This window comes from Erpetoichthys calabaricus, chromosome 2 (assembly GCF_900747795.2).
Source record: "Erpetoichthys calabaricus chromosome 2, fErpCal1.3, whole genome shotgun sequence".
Lineage (NCBI taxonomy): Eukaryota > Metazoa > Chordata > Cladistia > Polypteriformes > Polypteridae > Erpetoichthys > Erpetoichthys calabaricus.
The window spans coordinates 45,767,977-45,787,712 of record NC_041395.2 but is presented as its reverse complement, the minus strand read 5'-3'; the positions used below and the strand labels follow the sequence as shown (position 1 = coordinate 45,787,712).

Below are 19,736 nucleotides of genomic sequence, written 5' to 3'. Positions count from 1 at the left end.
ACAATATTGGATACTTAAACAACAAAGTTCTGTTCCTGGTATACCGTGGTGCTTGCCTTTTATTAGTCTGTAATGTTTCACAGGTTTGTACTTACCCTCCAGGAGGAATCATGTTGTTAATTACTGGATATCGCTGATGTCCAGTCCTGCTAGGGTGCATGTGGTATCGTTCATCACATTCTAAGCATAGCCACTGTTCACAGCTTCCACAATATGCAGAAACTCTGTCAATGCCACAAAGAGTACAACTGTCTGAGGGAAAAACAAAACAACCACATAAAGAAGCAGTAACAATTGATCTATTCAAGTGTATCGATACAGGACTGTAGCTGGATTTCTGATTAGCAAATTTATTTGTCACAAAATATAATCAGACATAGTACCTTGGAGTGTGAGATTAAGTTGTAAAAAAACATTCAAGAAACTGTTGCTGAAAAAACATTTATGAAAATAGAAATTGTCAGTAATACACATACTTTGACGATCTACAATTGGCTCCCTTTGGTGATCAGCTCTTACTGGATGTCGATGAAACACACTGTCACATTTGTAGCAAAACAGCTTTGCCCCACATGGTGAACAAGATACTTCAGGAATAACTCCACAAACACTGCACTCACCTGGATGAGAGTGGAAACCAGTCAGTAATAATTTAATAAAATCACAGCTCAAAAAAATATGAGGATGGCTTTAAAGCAATTAAAAAGGGTAAATGTGGAGTCATTCTCATTAAGATATAGCAGTTGCATGAGAAAAGTAAAGCAAAAAAGTAGAAGGCAGATGTAATAACAATCAATTTTGACTTTTGTGATAACATGACCACAAAAGTTTGGAGAAATTAGGCAAGTGGCTTATAACATTGCATATTTGTTTACATAAACAGCTCTTTAACAAAATGTGCACTCCGCTTGCCTTTTCAGATGTGATTTGATTTTCTTTTCCTACAAGACACAGATGCTACACTGATTTACGAAGTTTGACAATTAAGTTTGCAAACTTGACACTGTGCTCTTACGTTGGCAGCGCTGTACAAACAGCTTAGTAAAGTTTCATAACCTTGGTATATCAGTGTCTCAAAGCTGTGTTCGTGTCGACATGTAGTGATGTCTTGCTGAGTGGCATTCATTATTGTTGTTTTGTGTTCCCTCGTGAGAATATCGGAGCTTGCATTAGAGCAACACCAGCTCACATGGCACTGTCTGTGAGGGAGTTTTAGCTAGTAAACAAATAATTGTATTGGAACACCCTCCATACTCACCTGACCTGGTTGCCAATGACTTTTTTTCTTTACCTGAAGATAAAGGAAATGTTGAAAGGAAGACATGTTGATGACATTCAGGACATCAAGTGTAATATGATGACAGCTCTGACAGCCATTCCAGAAAAACAGTTTCAAAATTGCTTTGAAGGGTAGACTAGGCACTGGCATCGATGCATAGCTTCAAAGGTGACTGTAGTGATATGCAGCAATAACGTATGTAGCATTTTTTCTAGGATGAGTTTGCAAACTTAACTGTCAAACCTCGTATAGTATTGCTTTCAAATCTGGATGATAAAATCATCTATTTGATTATTTCAATTATGTGCCTGTATTTACATTCATTTTTCTCATAGATTTCAAATCAAATACGATTGTTCTTAAATGTGCCAAACATATCTATTGGAATTAAGGCCAGTTAAGTCATACTTTGGTCTCATCACACTATACCACATTTTCCCATATAGTTTTGAGGGACTTAATGTGACATGTTTAAGGTATTCCACCTTATCCATCCCCATAGCTCAGACACAAAATGGCTACATATATGTAGGGAGTGGGTAGTTACTGCCTTAAATTCTGGCAGCTCCTTTAAGGTTTCCATTGGCCTTTTGGTAACTTCCCTAATGTGCGTTCCCCTTGCATGCTCATCGGTTTTAGAGATTCATCCTGAACTTAAGCTACCATATTTCTTGCAAACAGTAGCAATATTCTTCATAGTACCACACCATTCCATGATATATGTAATATGCATGAAATTATTTTTAAAATTCCTTCTATGTCACTGAACAAAATTATTCCATAAATCTTCTATTAGCTTCTTGTGGTTCATAGTTATCTCTTGCATTCTGAGACTAAGGAACCTTCAGGAAAATCCATCACAAACAGCAAATGCTATTAGGGCTAATCAGAAAGACTTCAAATAGTATCAGGAGAAACCAAATAATCGTCTTTTTTTATGACTTGGAATGTGATTATTTGCATTAGAGCATGGTTATAGTTTCCATAATTAAGGGTGTGCACACTTACAATAGGCACTGAAAGCTTTAAAAAAATTACATTTGTTTTGTCCATTTGTTTTTGACTTGAATACTGAGGACTAAATCATTTTTGTTAAGGCCGAAATGACAAACATTATTTGTTTTCATTTTAGCCTTTACACAAAAATGCTGAACTTCTTCTTGTGTAGACTTTTAATAAACATACAAATAGACACAGCTTAAGTGTTGATAGTACAAGTTCACAACTAGAAAACAACATGAGGATGAAAGTCATGAATAAGAAAGTAACCACAATTAAAATGGCACACTGACACAATCACATTAAAACCTTCTATATTCAGTCAGCCTCAGTTTTGACCATATCCTGCTGATTTAATTGGTCATAATTTCATAATACTTTACTCAATATTCATGTTCTATACACTAAAATGGATTTAAATATTATTCTTAGTAGTGAACATTACACAGAATATATATATATTAGCAATAACCAAAAAAAAAAGTTTATCAAATGCTCATAACTAACGTATTGTTCTACTGAACACGTCTTACTGAAAGCAGGTGTTCTATATTTCTTATATATATATACTGGTAACGGCGGACTGCATGATAACATGCAGTGAATACACTTGACTTATAGTTTTCATACTCTTTCTCTGTATGTTTAGCATTTGTTTCGTTCAGAGGTTGATGCGCTTGCTGCTTCTTGAGCAGCTCTTTCTTTCTCCACCCTAGCGGCTCGCTTCTTCTCTTCTTCCACCGGCATCTTTTCTCGTTAAAACTGATTAAGTAAGTTTTTGTGTTGCAATTACTTAGTACATTTTACAAAATTTTTCACTTAATCTGGCACTTAAATCTGCCTCAAGAATGATTTAAGATACGAAGAGGTAGGGAACGAGAACAGCACCCGTACGCATGCACCACATGGCCACCCTGCTGCGCGCTGCCAAGAGTTGATTCTACAATAAAATAAAATAAAAATAAAAAGAGCAATAAAAATCATCACCCCGAAAGAGGACATTATAGGTCACGTAGTATATGCGTATCAAATTTCAAGTCAATAGGTCAAACGGTTTTGCGAGCTACAAGTTGAGGAGCATGCACTGGTACAGTGTGTTGCCGCACCCACTACACAATGAAACAACTCGGGATCCCGGTTTGCAACCCCCCCAGTCAGACACGCGGTTCAGTCCCACCCTCCGGAAATAACCCTCTATCTGCCGCAGCCAGGTGTTACGTGGGCGACCCCTTGGTCTGGTCCAGCCACTTGGGTCCCTAACAATGAGGATCATACGAGCTGGATCACCCTCACGGAAACACGGCACAGTGCAAGCTACAGGTGATTTAAAATCCTGGACAAACAAACAGGCAGCCACGGTAGCGTATTATATATGTGTAGGTGAAGGCAAGACCTGGTTCTTTCAGTATACATGTATATCTGGTGTAGGAATTATATACCATGTACCTAAATTAAAATGCAAATAGTTGCAATATTCAAAAATATCGATCAAAAAATACATTTTCTAAAATATAACCACATAATCAACATGATTTATAATTTCCCTTGTCATAGTAAAAGCTCAGGAACACTTGAAATTAAAATTAAAAAAAACAATGTCCTTGAAGGGGAAAACAATCCACATCAGACCTTCACCAGGCACAAAAAAAATTATAAACTATTTTCTAATTCTGCAAAACCCAACTTTGCAAAAAGAACTGCAAAATACTTAACTATGTACAAAACAATGCACAAATGTATAAAAGAAATAAAAATCAAGATTTGTGCCTCTTGGGAAAAAAAAGTTTCTGCCCAATTGCATGCATAATAGAACATTGCATCTCTCACATATATTTTACCAGCACTATACAAAAACAAAGCAAATTCCCACAGTTGCCATTACACTACTATAAAGCACAATAACAAAACTAAAGAACTCACCTGTACTATAGGAAACAAAGCAAATAACCCCTCTACCACTTCCCCTGTCATCATTACATTGGAGGAAATAATGATATGAAAAGCAAACCCACCCATACTATGCAAGACTAAGCAAATACCCTCAATTGCCACTACACGGTCAGAAAGCACATTTAAAAAAAAAAAAAAAAACTATTCTGCGTGAAAACAAAATTTGGCACTTTGAACATTGTGTGAAAAACAACAGTCTAACTATGCATTCACCACACATATGAGGAATCCTGAATACTAAAATCTAAGCCATCACTCACATTTTCATTGTTCTCCGATGTGATGTTCAATGCATCTCCACTAGCCAAAATTCTGAACATTTTGTGTTCACTACGAGACTCTTCTCTGTCACCCTTCTTAGCATTCTGAACAGATTGGAACAGCCTTACATTTGCATTGACATCAGTGATCAACATGACATAGGAAGGCAAGCTTAATAGCTTTCAAAAGAGTAATACACCACCTTTTTATTGAATAAAAGCTTGTCAGCTAAATCAGACATGATCAGTGCATTTGTAGTGGCAGGTGTGATGTGAGAATTTGTCTTTGAGGGTACACATAAAAATACTGCAAAGTCCTACAGGGGCTTGCAATAAGCAGTTTTGAATTCAAAGTGTTGACCTGTGACAGAAAGCATGAAAATGATTTTAAGCAGTTTAATTTTAAATCAGGTTTAAGTTCAATGTCCACTAGGGGATAATAATAAATATGGTTTAAAGTTTAAAAGGTTAAGATATTCAAAAACAGCAGTATCACTGGCTGTTCTTTACCATACTCTATAAAGTTACATTACTAAAAAAAATGAACATTTCAATGTTATCAATAGATTAACTATAAAGGTTTATTACATAAGGACACAGGGAAATTATATTTTGTGCTTAAGGAATAGATGTAAATTTACTAATGTGTAATTTTTAAAATATGACATTTCATTACTGTTAAAGTTTACACAGCCTAAATATTTATTTTCTGAATGTATTGTGCATTGCTGAAAGCCAGAAAAACTGACACTTTGCACCAGGGATCATGTTTTGATCCTGCATTGTCCCCATTCCTAAGAAGGCAGGCGCTGTTTCACCTAATGACTACAGACCAGTGGCACATGTGCCTCGCATCATGAAGACCTTTGAGAGACTGGTCCTGGACTACGTACGTCCTCTTATAGTAGACCACCAGGAACCATGCAGTTTGCCTATTCAACAGAGACTGGAGTAGATGATGAGTGAATCATCGATCTGATCCATAAGGCTTATTCTCACCTGGCAAAACAGTGAAGATTATGTTTTTTGATTTCTCTAGTGCCATCAATACCACCCAGACAAACCTGTTAAGGGGTAAGCTTAAGAGATATTCAGGTGGATGAGCCTATGTTCTCCTGGATAATGGAATATTTGTCGGGCAGACCACAGTTTGTGAGACTTAAGGACTGTGTTTGTGATTTTGATGTAAGCAACACTGGAGCACCACAAGAAACAGTCCTGTCCCCTTTTCTCTTCACTCTGTACACCTAAGACTATAAATATATAACACTGGGTCATATCACTTGCAGAAATATTCACATGATTCTGCACCTATGGTGTGTATCAATAAGGGAGAAGAGACAGAAGTATAGGAATCAGGGAGTGGATGGTGAGGTGGTACACTCCTATGAGTACTTGAAGGTCCATATCGCTAAAGCTGAGCCCAGACCTTCTGCAACAGAAGCTCATACTGGCTGCTTGTAGTGACAATCTTGTTCTTATAGTTACTACCCTAAGTTTACGATAATAAGTGAGCACTGGAATGAAGATTGACCGGTATAGCAAGAGCTTTGCCTTTTAACTCTCTCTTCACCACGACTGAATTGTATAACAACTGTACAACGCCTGTTCATCTCCAGCTCCCTTCTTCCCTTACTTGTGAAGGACAGCCCAAGATACTTAAACTCCTTTGCTTGAGCCAGCATCTGATCCCTCAACCTGGTGAGAGTGCTCCATTCCTTGAGGTGCTTATCCTCACCCTGGCTACTTCACCCTGGGGCAGTTTGCATCTGATGGCAAAAAGCAAAAAGCTATGCTGTGGTCCTGAGATCACTGAACTGGACAACCAACACTCCTTGGCTACAACTAGAAATTCTGTCCATAAAAATTACGAACAGAATCAGTAACAGAGGGCAGATCCGGCGGAATCCCACACTCACCATGAGCGAGTCTGGCATACCGCCAGCAATTTGAACCAACAAGCCTGGTACATATTCCTGAAGCACCTTCCATAGGACACCACAAGAGACACAATTGTATGCCTTTTCCATGTCCATAAAACACGTAGTCTGATTGGGCATAACCTTGTGAACCCTCCAGAATGGTTTTGAGTGTAAAAAGCTGGTCCAGTATTCTGTGACTGGGACAAAATCCACATTGCTTCTCCTGGAACCAAGGTTTGACCAATAGCTGGGCCCTCCTTTCAAGATGCCTGGCATAGGCCTTCCAAGGGAAGCTGAGGAGTGTGATCCTCCTAAAGTTGGAATACACCCTACAGTACTCTCTCTTAAAGATGAGGACCATCATCACAATTTGCCAAACCAAAGCACACTGTAGGACAAAACAGGCATTGTCCAATGTGCTAGGCTTTAGTGGTACATTGGGCATGTTAAGAAAGCAGATTTAACTGGGATGCAGGCATCTAGCTACACCTTTCCCCATTTGCACTCTAAACCAAGTGACTGAACTCCATCTTCTACCAGGATCTGGACTTCATCTGATAACAAAGTTGTAAATCAGAGGTGACCTAATATCTCTCCAGTGGCCCCTCTGCAGGCTTCTTGAGTCAGAAGGCGCAAAATGGACTACCAAAGACAAAGACCTATAATTCCAGGGATGACATCTAAGATGGACAGAAGAACCCATCTATAACAGTTTTTTTTCAATCACTTACATATACTATTACCAAAATTAACTAAAAATTCCAAACCATACCACCATCTAACAAAATACAAATTAATTTCCCAAAACTATAAATACTATTCCGCTATTCTGATAGATGACTCAGATTCATTTCACTTTTTGTGCAAAACTCTACCCACAAATCCTTTCATGCTTCACTGCTTCAATATCATTAACTCAAGTCAGCCCTGCTGAAACATATTTAGTACACAATTCCCCTGGTGCAAAATTGTTCACACACCTGTCATAGCCTTAGGGTAGATAGAAACAAGAGCCATGCGTAAGTTCACTTATTTTGGAAGAACATATCAACCACCATAGGAAGAAAAAGGAAGAGGACATAGGAGGGGAAGTGGAAGAGGGTGAATAAGAGCAAGAGCAAGGAGACAAATGGTTTCAAATGAGATTCGTGCCACTTTTGTTGACCATGTCCTTGAGCATCGGATGTCGATGGCAGAAGCTGGTAAAAGAGTGCAACCAAACCTGTGCCACTTCATAGTAACTTCTATAATACAAAACCTCAGAGAGGAAAATATGCAGGTCATTTACATACTGCATTCTACTGCAACTTTGAAGCACTGTACACTATTATATACAACACATACATGTACTATAAATGTTTTAAATGCACTGAACTACTGCACCATTACATATAATTACTGCATGTTCCTATTGTAAAATGTATGGTTTTACAGTTAGTACTTTTCTAAACTGCAAGAGAGGGCAATGATCCATATGGTTATAGCCAACAACACGATTCTCTTGCAGGAGATACAACAGAGGGTTATTGAGGACCAAGAAATCTTCTGTGGGACTGATGCAGTCATCATTTCCACAATTGTCTGCATTCTTTGAAAGAACAGGTTGACAATAAAACAAGCATATCACGTTCCTTCAGAAAGGAACTCGGTTGAAGTTAAAAACCAATGCCTGGAATATGTGCAGGCATGATTTTTTCATACTGTATTTGAACATAGTTACAATAAGTAAAACAGTACTGTACAGCACTATATAGTTTAGAAAACTCTGTATTTATGGCCTCCTTCTTTGTTTACTCTAGCAATTTGTTTCAGAGTAATCATTTACTGCAGCATGTGTCATCTTTTGAAGAGAATCTTTGAAACAGAAGAAAGATTCACTCCTCATGAGTTTATTTTTCTTCATGAGGCAGGCTTCTCCCTCACTAAAAGGAGGGGGGGGGGCATAATGGGGCAACGGGCCACTGTGAATGTCCCTGGCCAGCGAGGGGGGAATGCGACAATGTGTACCACCATCAGCTACCGATGGTTCCTCCACAGACATGCCATCCTTGGTCTATACAACACCATGCTTCTACTGGCTTTCCTTAATGATGTCAGAGATCATGTATACCAACTTGACTAGAGGGAGCTAGGACAACCAAAACAGCCATACTACAGTGTAACTGGGGGCAATGTCTGGCTCCTCTGGTTTGTAAATGGTTCACCGACAACACCAGATTCAGCATCTTCTTTCTGCCTGCATATTCTCCTTTCCTAAATTCTGTAGAGTTTTGTTTTCAGCATTGCGGTGACACCAACACTCCTACATTCATGTTCACCTCCTCCAGGCCACTGAGGATGTTTATTCGGACATCACAGTTGAGGCTTGCCAGGGATGGATAAAGCATTCAAGAGTTTTTTACACCCACTGCCTGGCCATGGCTCATATTGCTTGTAATGTCGATGAGATTCACTGACCTGACCCTGACCAGAGATGGGATGCCGCGGTTAAACAGAATTTTCTTTTTCTTTCCAATTCTTTATATATTGTGCTCTACACTTGTTTTTTATATAGTGTTCATTATGTAATTATGAAACTATGTTTAGAGTTTTAGGAAATATAGCTTATTTTCAAAGAATGTGTATAAACAATTGAGAAACTGTAAAAGATACTGCTTTTCTAACTGGAAGTGACTTTAATCCAATCAGGAAAAGGAACAACCTTTTCTGTAATATAACACACAAAGAAAGTGTGAACAAAAAAAATGAGGAGAGAGAATTTCAGGTATTCTCTCTGGGCACCCTCTCTGGGATTACCTCAGGGAGAGTGGAACTTTCAAAAATTACATTCTGAAACTTGGTCTCTGAAACCTAAGAAGTGAGCTGCCCTCTCCATGAAGAGGTGGAAAGGTGAAATTCTCTTCTCTTTGTGGATCAGAAGCTGAGACGCAGTCTGTCAATCTAAAGCTGTGTGCCAGTAGTCTGACAAGGCTAAGAAGCCATGAATTCAAGAAGCAAAACACTCCAGGCTGGAGAAAACAAAATCTAAATCTGCCACCATGAAGTGGCAAAGAATGGCAGAAGGCAAGCTGAGGAAGCAGCAACACAGCACTGACAATGATAATGCCACAAAGAGAGTGCTCTCCAAACCGTGAAGAATCCTTCACTTGAATCCGGTGAAACACAAAGGGAACAACTCCACAACAACACTGGGCATCATTCATAAAGACCTGATAATGTAAAACTATTTAGCTGAGTCAAGATAAAGTAGAACTCTATATACCAGTAAACATCCAGCCTATATGTTATATGCTTGTCTGTCTGTGTCCAGTCTTATATCAACATATTGTCACACATGTGCGATTAGGGGACAGCTAAAGAGTCCAATTCCGGGCATGAAAACATTGGGAAAAGGGTTAGAAAAGAGTATTAATGCCTTCTCTCTTTCATTTTCCACAGAAGCACAGAGAATTAAATCACTTTCCTCCCTTCCAGATGACCTCACTTCTGTCCCCTCTGGATGACCTCACTTCCGTCCCTCCTTGATGATTTCACCCTATTTCTGGTCTCCAAAATATAAAGCCTCTGTATTGCCATTTATCATTTGCCTTTTTGTTGTTTTACAGCTTACAAGACTGGTTTCAGTTGTTTTGACTACTCCACCAACAATATACGGGGCAACTCCCCAACTCTTTATTTTGGTCTTTTCAACTTATTTACATTGATGTAGTCAGCAGGATTTTTGAAATGATGAATACTCTGAAATGATGAATACTGATTTGGCAAATGTCATGGCCGAGCTTCAATAGGTGAAGATGCAGCTGGGGGAAACAAGTACAAAACTAGTCGAATTCTCATGCAGCGGTGGAAGTGGCCATACGTACTGACTAAGCCCACGCTCCACCCCAGATATTACGTTTGCTTACTAAAGTGGACGATACAGAATCATGCTTTTTGATCTTTGAATGTACGGCTGCTTGTCACCACTGAGAGCGAGCAAAGTGGGCTGAGATACTGGCGCTGTACCTGAAGGAAGGAGCTCAGCTAGCTTATTATGATCTCCCTGAGGAGCAGGTCTCAGATTATGATACACGCAAAGCCAAGGTTTTGAAGCACTATGGTGTTACCGTGGACCAGCAGGTGTAGGAATGGCGCCTCTGGTGATTCGACCTGGAGTGGCCGACCAGGGCCCAAGCTTTTGACATCTGGGATAAATGGGGCACTGGTTATGGCCAGACATCAAAGCAGGTAGTAGAGCAGTTATCCTGTGAGACACTTATAAATGCAGGTCCACAAACAATCCGAGAAAAACATGGAGGTCTTGGTGGAGGTAATCAAACGACACCAGGTGGGCTGCAAATCAGGGAGAGCAGAATGGCCCACTCGCCTAGCTCAACAGGAACGTGTGGTCCCCTGAGCCCACCCGCTGCAACATGGAGCCCATTGCCAGCACTAGACTTTGAGATACGGCACTCAGCCTTTCCCGCTGTTTCAAGTGTGGGGAGGCTTGGCAAATCCTGATCAACCATCCCCAGCTGAGTGAACGCATGGACTGCAACATTGCGAAAGGAAGAGAGGTATGATGCTTTACCTAACTATTTATCTTTTCCATATACTGGAGTGGTGTTGGTAAATGTGCATCGGGTAACTGCCATGTTTGATTCTGGGTGTAATATCTCCATTGTTGCTAATCGCTTTATTTTACCGCAACAGTGGATAAAAGGAAAGACTAGCCTAACCTGAATCCATGGGAAAACTCGATGGTACAAGTCCGCCTCTTGTGGGTGATATGAAAAGCCTAACAATGGCTGTCCCACACAACCCTCCTTATGCAGTTATACTGGGGCGGGACTGGTCTAATATTAAAAGCGGTAAAAGAGAACCCACTCCACCAAATAAGTTGGGCCTCACTATAGATGGGAATGACTCGATCTTTACTGTACCCATGCTGTGTTCACAATCTGCAACAAGGACACATGTCGCCACTCAATATGATGTAGTGGCAGACCCTAGATCTGAACCAGAATACCAGTACCATGGTGATGTCGGGGGTTGACACTCCGTCCATGGAAGTAAATAATGATCCTTTGAGCTCGCTACACTTTCAATTAAGAGCTACCCCTTCTTCATTTACAAGAGTACAGTGGTATGACGATTCCCTGAAGTTTGCAAGAAATGTAATAGCGTCAGTCGACGGCCAACACACAAATTTTCCTATGCCACTGGGTTCCCACTTTGTACTACAAAATGATATACTGTATCGAGTAGCAAAATATGAGGGGGAGAGAAGGTCACTGTTACTAGTACCACGAATCTACCAGTGGCAAGTTTGTGAGATAGCACATACCCATCTCCTAGGTGCCCAAGAACCTTGGAGAAAATTAAACTGGCTCAGAATAAACAAGGAGGTCTGTCATTTCTGTACTTCTTGCCTGGAATCTCAGTTAGGACAGATTCCTAGGAGGGACTGTGCTCCTCTCATTCCAATCCCCATCATTGATATTCCTTTTGAACAGATCGGTGTCAATCTCATAGGTCCATTAGAACACTCAACCCAAGAACATAAATATATTTTAGTCAGCGTGGATTATGCTACTTGATAGCTGGAAGCCGTTTCCTTGTGTACGGCCACATCAAAAAATATCACACGGAAACTAGTGGGGATTTTCGCGCGAGTCGGGATTCCAAGAAATCTTAACAGACTAGGGGACGCCGTTTACCTCTGAAATGTTCAGGGAGGTTGCCAGGTTACTGCATCTTAAAACATCAGTCTATCATCTGCAGACTGACGGATTAGTAGAAAGATTAAAAAAAAACATTAAAACAGATGCTACGTAAGGTGGTCAACACGGATGGGAGGAATTGGGATCAGTTACTCCTTCTCATGCTGTTCGATTATCGAGAAGTGCCTCAGGCCTCCACAGGATTCTCCCCTTTAGAATTATTATATGGACAACAACCCCGGGGCCTACTGGATATAGTAAAAGAAGGATGGAAAGAGGAGGTCCTCTCTTCTATTTTAGAATATACTGTATCGCGTGGTTATGTGATAGATTTGGTAAGATTAGACCTATCTTAAAAGCACACATAGATAAGGCTTAATCAGCACAGGTCCACCAGTATAACTGTACACCACCCTCGAGGAGGGTGGAAATCAAACGGATGTTGGATCTAGGTGTGACAGAAGAAAGCCACAGCCCTTGGTCCAGCCTGATTGAATTGGTTTCTAAACCTGAAGGAAGTTGGAGGTTTTGTAATGACTTCCGATGACTCAATCAGGTTTCTAAGTTTGACATGTATCCAATGCCCAGAGTTGATGAGCTCCTCAAGAGGCTTGGCAACACGTGATACCTGACCACCTTGGACATGACTATGGAGTACTGGCAGATTCACTTAATGGAGTCTGCAAAGAAAAAGACTTGTTTAGTACCCTTAGTTGACACTGGCAGTACAGGCTCCTCCCATTCCAATGTCTGGTGGATAGATTGCTCCGACCCCACAGCTCCTACTGTGCCGCCTACCCAGATGACGTCGTCATCTATTCCGGCTCATGGGAGGATCTCTTGCTGCAGGTAAAGGCCATTCTCCTAACACTCGGTAAAGTCAGGCTCACCATTAATCCAAAAAAATGTTTTTTGGATTATCAAAGGCCAAATATTTAGGCTACGTAGTGGGTGGGGGGACGGTCCAACCTCAGTGTTCTAAAGTTGATGCCATCCTGAAATGGCTTCGTCCAATAAACATATGGCAAGTTCAAGCCTTTCTGGGTCTAGCGGGAAACTACTGCTGGTTTGTTCCTCGCTTTTCAGAGAGAGCGACTCCCATGAACAATCTCACAAAGAAATGGGCTCCCTACAAGGTGGTATGGGATGAAAAGACTGATGCTGCATTTACCGATTTAAAACTGGCCCTTATGTCAGCACCAGTGCTAAAAACTCCTGATTTTTCTCTACCTTTTATTCTCCAGACCAACGCTTCTGACACAGGACTGGGTGCTGTGCTGAGCCAAAGTGTTGATGGCGCTGAATGCCCTGTAATGTTCCTCACCCGGAAACTGCTAGACAGGGAGACCAGGTATGCGGCGGTGGAAACACAGGCCCTGGCAATCAAATGGGCTGTGACTCAACTGAGGTACTACCTGTTGGGTTGCAAATTCACCTTGATCACAAACTACACCACCTTACAGTGGATGGCCCTGAACAGGAAAATAAATCCGCGAGTCACCAGGTGGTTTTTAGACCTTCAGGCATATTGATTCAAGGTGAATTATAGCCAGGGTCCCCTCCAGGCCAACATAGACACCCTTTCTCATGTTTACATGTTTGGGTTAGGAACGCCCGACCCGATGGGGGGGTAATGTCACACACCTGCGATTAGGGGACAGCCAAAGGGTCCAATTCAGGGCGTGAAAACACCTGGAAAAGGGTTGGAAAAGAGTATTAATGCCTTCTCTCTTTCATTTTCCACAGAAGCACAGCGGATTAAGTCACTTTCTTCCCTTCCAGATGACCTCACTTCCGTCCCCTCTGGATGACCTCACTTTCGTCCCCATCTTCATCATCTCATCCTACTTCCTGCCACCAAAACATAAAACCTTCGTATTGCAATTTATCATTGTTTTTTTGTTGTTTTACAGCTTACAGGACTGGTTTCAGTCATTTTGACCACTCTGCCAACAGTATATGGGGCCAATCCCAAACTCTTTATTTTTGTCTTTTCGACTTATTTACAATATATATGCAGCTACCATATTTCTATGCTCCTTGTGTTTATCATTAAATTGTATTTTTCTAAGCCTGAAAACGAGTGTGCTAAAGTTACCTTGATACAAGTCTAAACGCCAGAGATCTGCCTCATATAACACACAAAGGTAAGGTAAATAACTGAATTATTGGATTAATTACCAGTATTGCCAAAAGCAAGAGACAGAACAGCATGTTTGCACTAGGTTTTCCTACTAAACTTCTGATTAAATCAACTTTGACACCATCAGGTCTAGACATTTTTCAGTTTCAGATAGTGTCCATGTGAAACATTTGTTTTAGCCAAAAAAAAAAACTGAGCCACAAGTTAGAATTTAAGGAAATATAATAGAGAGAAAAGCAATCTTTTATTTATTAATTTATTTTCCTTGTTTTCACTATTAGCACAATAAAAATAAATTAAACATTAGTAGATTCAGAATAGCAATGTACTACATAACAAGTAACTGAAAAATAAACATAACTACAAGCAAACTTCCAAAAAGAATTTATAAGATACCTGGACTTCTAGTTTCCAATATTGTTGCATTTAGAGACAGACCACTAGTGTGAAGAGGTGTAGGCAGCTTTTTGAATTCCACGTCCGTCTGTTCTGACAAACTAATTATAGAGGTTTTCAATTCATGGACATTCTGTTAAAAAAAAAAAAGTAACACATTTACTTGAGTCTAAGATGTCATCAATTTTAAGACACTCTAGATTTAAAGATGCATCTTGTCAAAGAACCCATCACAAAGGAAATAGAGACCATCAGCAGACAATATTTTGCCAAGAGTTTAAAAAACCCTGCCTAACGTTTTTTTCTAACATACCTATTTAGTTCAGGGCTGTGGGGAGACCATGCCTGCGAAATTTTCTGTAAAACCAATCAGTAAAGTCAAAGCTCCAGACATTCTGACGGTCATTGACTTTAAGACATACAGTATAACCATTTAGACAGCCGGAAGGCATTCTGATGACTGTTTCCCTGCATATACAGAGGAGTGTGATGCAATATGGGACAGTAGAAAAAACAACTGCTGAAGAAGGATAGTATTATGCAGCATTAGTACATGATCAGGGGTATGCAATGTCAACTTTGTTTTGTCATCTTATGTACAGTAGGTATGATGAGCAGACTTTTCTTGAACCAATATAGGATGGACTTTTTCATGTTTTCTAACTCTCTGCTACAATCTTAATAGAAGTGACATTAGACTGTATACCCAGATCTTTCATCCACACTATACTGCTCATACAAAATATTGCTTAACAGTAATAGAACAAGTCAATGCACATCCACTCATTTTGCATTATTATTGCATTGCAGGCACGCTACGCATATCAAACTAACAGTGACAACAAAAGGGAAGTATATTATGTCATATATAGACTGAAACATACTAAATTTGTATAACAAAAAACAAAAAAGGACTTAAACATGTTCTTTCCCAGCTGGAGGTTTTGGCCTCAACATAGCTAGTGATGTAAGCACGAGCTTCACAACCTCATGACACATGGTTGGTTTCATCTTGTCAGTTTTTTAATAAAACTGGAGATCTATCTTCTGCTTATAGAATACGTATCATTTCAGTGCTGCATTAGGACTGGGTGATGGATTGAAAAATTATCAATATTGACAATAAGGAGACCTCATCAAACTAATTTTGGTCATTACATTGGGATTGATAAAAGCTTTGTCCTACAGTGTGCATTAAGCAGCTGCCCCCTTAAAAAACTACAGCACCTTGTCCCAGCTGTAATATGCAGTCACATGGTTCGTGTGCCAGTCATGAGACAGCACAGGTGCCAAATCAGGTAGGGATAAGTCAGATAAAAAAAAAGTAGACAAGCTGCTATCTAAATAAGCTTCAGCAAAATGGACACTGAACAAACAGAAGTCAAATGTAAACCATTGCTGTGAGTAAACATGAGCAGCTCATTTGCACAGTTGAAAACACTACTACAGTGTTAATGAAATACAAAGAGTGTATGGCCAACTGAGAAACTAACAAGTGCATTCATGACCAAAGTCATATCCTAAAGCAGTAGTCTTTAGCACAAGCATTCACTAATTCCACTTAATATGCAAAAGATTCACACAGTTGAAATGACATCACTAACACTATTGCACACTTTGTTTTGAAAGTTCACAAGTCATGTAAAACATTCATTTTCTGTTTTTTAAAGTAAATCTGGCAAATGAACTTGACTTTTACTGTAAAAACAAATTTAAAACTGATCTGCCAAATGTTTTGTATTATTTCTAGTGTGATTTAGTTAAAAAATGTACACGATGTGAGATAACTATCAAACAAATGGAAGAAATTAGTACAGAACAACTTAAATAAATGATTTTCAAATGTTACATGAAATATATAATAAAATACATAATCAACAATTATTTTTGTATGCATTGATTTATATTTCCAGAGACCCTGTGAGAGTGTTTGGGAAAAAAAAAAAGTAAAATTTAGTTTAAAAAGAAAAGTCTTGAATCAAAAAAAAAATCCAGCTATTTACACATGCAAGTAAGAATTTCACTGTACTCTGTACATTTGAGAGTAATTACCCTATCTATATATATAATTCACTAAGTCCATGGCAAGCAAGACGCACGCAAGACAGAGCCCCGCCCACCAACAATTCACTAAGCAGCCGACCATGGCATGCACAACAGAGCCCCGACCACCAACTCTAACACACCTCCCACATCCATTACCTTTGCATTGTTTTCCTTTTATTTCTGATCCCGTTCAACAACTACATGACGACATCGACTTCTCAACTGTGACTCCGGAACAACTCAGTATGCGAGCTATATTAAGCGTCACCAACGAAGACTCGCTACACCGTAATAAACAAGTGCTGAAACTTATCCCTACCGACGAAGTAACTTTCACCAGCGTTGCCTCCATCGTCACAGACAATCCTGCAGATCAGGTTTCATTCCCCGAAGAATTTCTTAACAGTCTTACTCCCACTGGCATGCCTCCGCATAAACTCAAAATTAAAATAGGTTCAGTCGTCATGCTTCTCAGAAACCGTCCATGGCAAGCAACACACACGCAAGACAGCGCCACACCCGCCAACTCACAGAACCCAGCCCACCAACAATAATTCACTAAGCAGCTGTTTCCGCCAATGATTTCCGCACGTGTTCAGTCTCTCCCTGTGCAGTGAGCGAAAGAGCCAGAGAGAGAGAGAGAGAGAGAGAGAGAGAGAGAGAGAGAGAGAGAGAGAGAGCGACACACACACACAGGCGCGCGAGAGAGACACACACACACACACAGGTGCGCGCGAGAGTGGGACACACGCGCGCAAGAGAGAGGGGCCAGGACGCATAAGGCAGAGAAGGCAGTTAAAGAATGCACCGGGCTTGATTTTGTTTTCACTTCTGTTTACAGTGATCAGTTCGTAGCATGCATTGTTGCAATGTTACTTTTCTTGGTGGTTTATTACATTACGGATGTTTCAAATGTTCATTTTTTACTTTGTGCTTAAAACTCATTAAAAAAGTGTTTCTCAACTGTGACTCCGGAACAACTCAGTATGCGAGCTATATTAAGCGTCACCAATGAAGACTCGCTACATCGTAATGAACAAGTACTGAAACTTATCCCTACCGACGAAGTAACTTTCACCAGCATTGCCTCCATCGACGATCCCACAGTTCAAGTTTCATTCCCCGAAGAATTTCTTAACAGTCTTATTCCCACTGGCATGCCTTCGCATAAACTCAAAATTGAAATAGGTTCAGTCATCATGCTTCTCAGAAACCTCATGCCAGCAAGAAATCTCTGTGATGGCACTAGACTGACTGTTACCAGCATTCACCACAATGTACTGGAGTGTAAAACTATCGCAGCTCCTACCTCACAAACTGTCCTTATTCCCCGGATATCCCTGACCCCATCAGATTCAAATTTGCATTTTACTTTTACACGCAGACAATTTCCTGTTAGATTGATCTTTGCAATGACAATTAATAAGGCACAGGGACAAACTTTCAAAATGATATGCCTGTATCTGCCAAACCCTGTTTTCAGTCATAGACAATTGTATGTTGCTCTCTCCAGAGTTCCATCTTTTCATTCACTCACAGTCGTATCCTCAAACCCACCCCATTTGGACAACTGTGTCGTTCAGGAAGTGTTCACCCATCAATAAATAATTATAGTAAACATAGATTTAGTTTATTCAAAAGTTTAAATGTTAACATACTGCAAAATGCACATGCTTTTGTTTCCATAGATTATGGCACTGAAATAAGGTATATGACGCTTTAATAGTTTTGCCTATTTTAAAACGTAACCTTTCAGCGTATCATGTAATACACACGTTTAGATATCTGGAAGCTATGACAACTAAACAGTAAACAAAAGTTGCATTTTTTAGCTCGGGTTGTTAAAGATTTATTTTTAACTTCTCACTATTGATTTAAATTTGTTAAATTATTACAATATTCATTTAAGCTCATATTTCCCAGCCATATGCTGCATAATAATGAAATGTTCTTGATTAAACTTTTTCAAGTTACCCACATCCTGTTAATACCTAAACAAGATAAGCACATAATGAACAAGATGGTGCCATGTGTAGTGGATGAAGGTTCCATGATATTTTCCTGGCTTACCTATGAACTACAGTAATCCCTCGCTATATCGCGCTTCGCCTTTCGCAGCTTCACTCTATCGCGGATTTTATATGTAAGCATATTTAAATATATATCGCGGATTTTTTGCTGGTTCGCGGATTTCTGAGGACAATGGGTCTTTTAATTTCTGGTACATGCTTCCTCAGTTGGTTTGCCCAGTTGATTTCATACAAGGGACGCTATTGGCAGATGGCTGAGAAGCTACCCAACTTACTTTTCTCTGTCTCTCTTGTGCTGACTTTCTCTGATCCTGACGTAGGGGGTGTGAGCAGGGGGGCTGTTCGCACACCTAGACGATACGGATGCTAGTCTAAAAATGCTGAAAGATTATCTTCACGTTGCTACCTTCTGTGTGCAGCTGCTTCGTGAAGCGACATGCTGCACGGTGCTTCACATACTTAAAAGCTCAAAGGGCACGTATTGATTTTTCACTGTTTTGTTTTTCTCTGTCTCTCTCTCTCTCACCCTGCTCCTGACGGAGAGGGTGTGAGCTGCCGCCTTCAACAGCTTTGTACCGGCGGTGCTTCGCATACTTAAAAGCCAAACAGCCCTATTGATTTGTTTGCTTTCCTCTCTGTTTCTGACAGCCTGTGCTCCTGACGCGCACTCCTTTGAAGAGGAAGATATGTTTGCATTCTTTTAATTGTGAGATGGAACTGTCATCTCTGTCTTGTCATGGAGCACAGTTTAATCTTTTGAAAAAGAGACAAATGTTTGTTTGCAGTGTTTGAATAATGTTCCTGTCTCTCTACAACCTCCTGTGTTTCTGCGCAAATCTGTGACCCAAGCATGACAATATAAAAATAACCATATAAACATATGGTTTCTACTTTGAGGATTTTCTTATTTCGTGGGTGGCTCTGGAACGCAACCCCCGCGATGGAGGAGGGATTACTGTATATACCCCAGATGTTTAGGGACTTGGCAAATAAATAAATTCACACACAC

The 19,736-nt window shown here is 40.0% G+C and overlaps 1 protein-coding gene across 1 annotated transcript in view; it reads right to left on the bottom strand.

Annotated features, from left to right (window-relative positions):
- LOC114645842 (E3 ubiquitin-protein ligase RNF31-like) overlaps nucleotides 1–19,736 on the bottom strand; it is a 76,581-nt gene that overhangs the window by 42,258 nt on the left and 14,587 nt on the right. The window contains exons 6-8 of the mRNA XM_028793707.2: nucleotides 14,652–14,784; nucleotides 477–620; nucleotides 96–252 (exon numbers count right to left, since the gene is read on the bottom strand). Coding sequence (XP_028649540.1) covers nucleotides 96–252; nucleotides 477–620; nucleotides 14,652–14,784 — 434 coding nt within the window. The remainder of the gene's footprint in view (nucleotides 1–95; nucleotides 253–476; nucleotides 621–14,651; nucleotides 14,785–19,736) is intronic.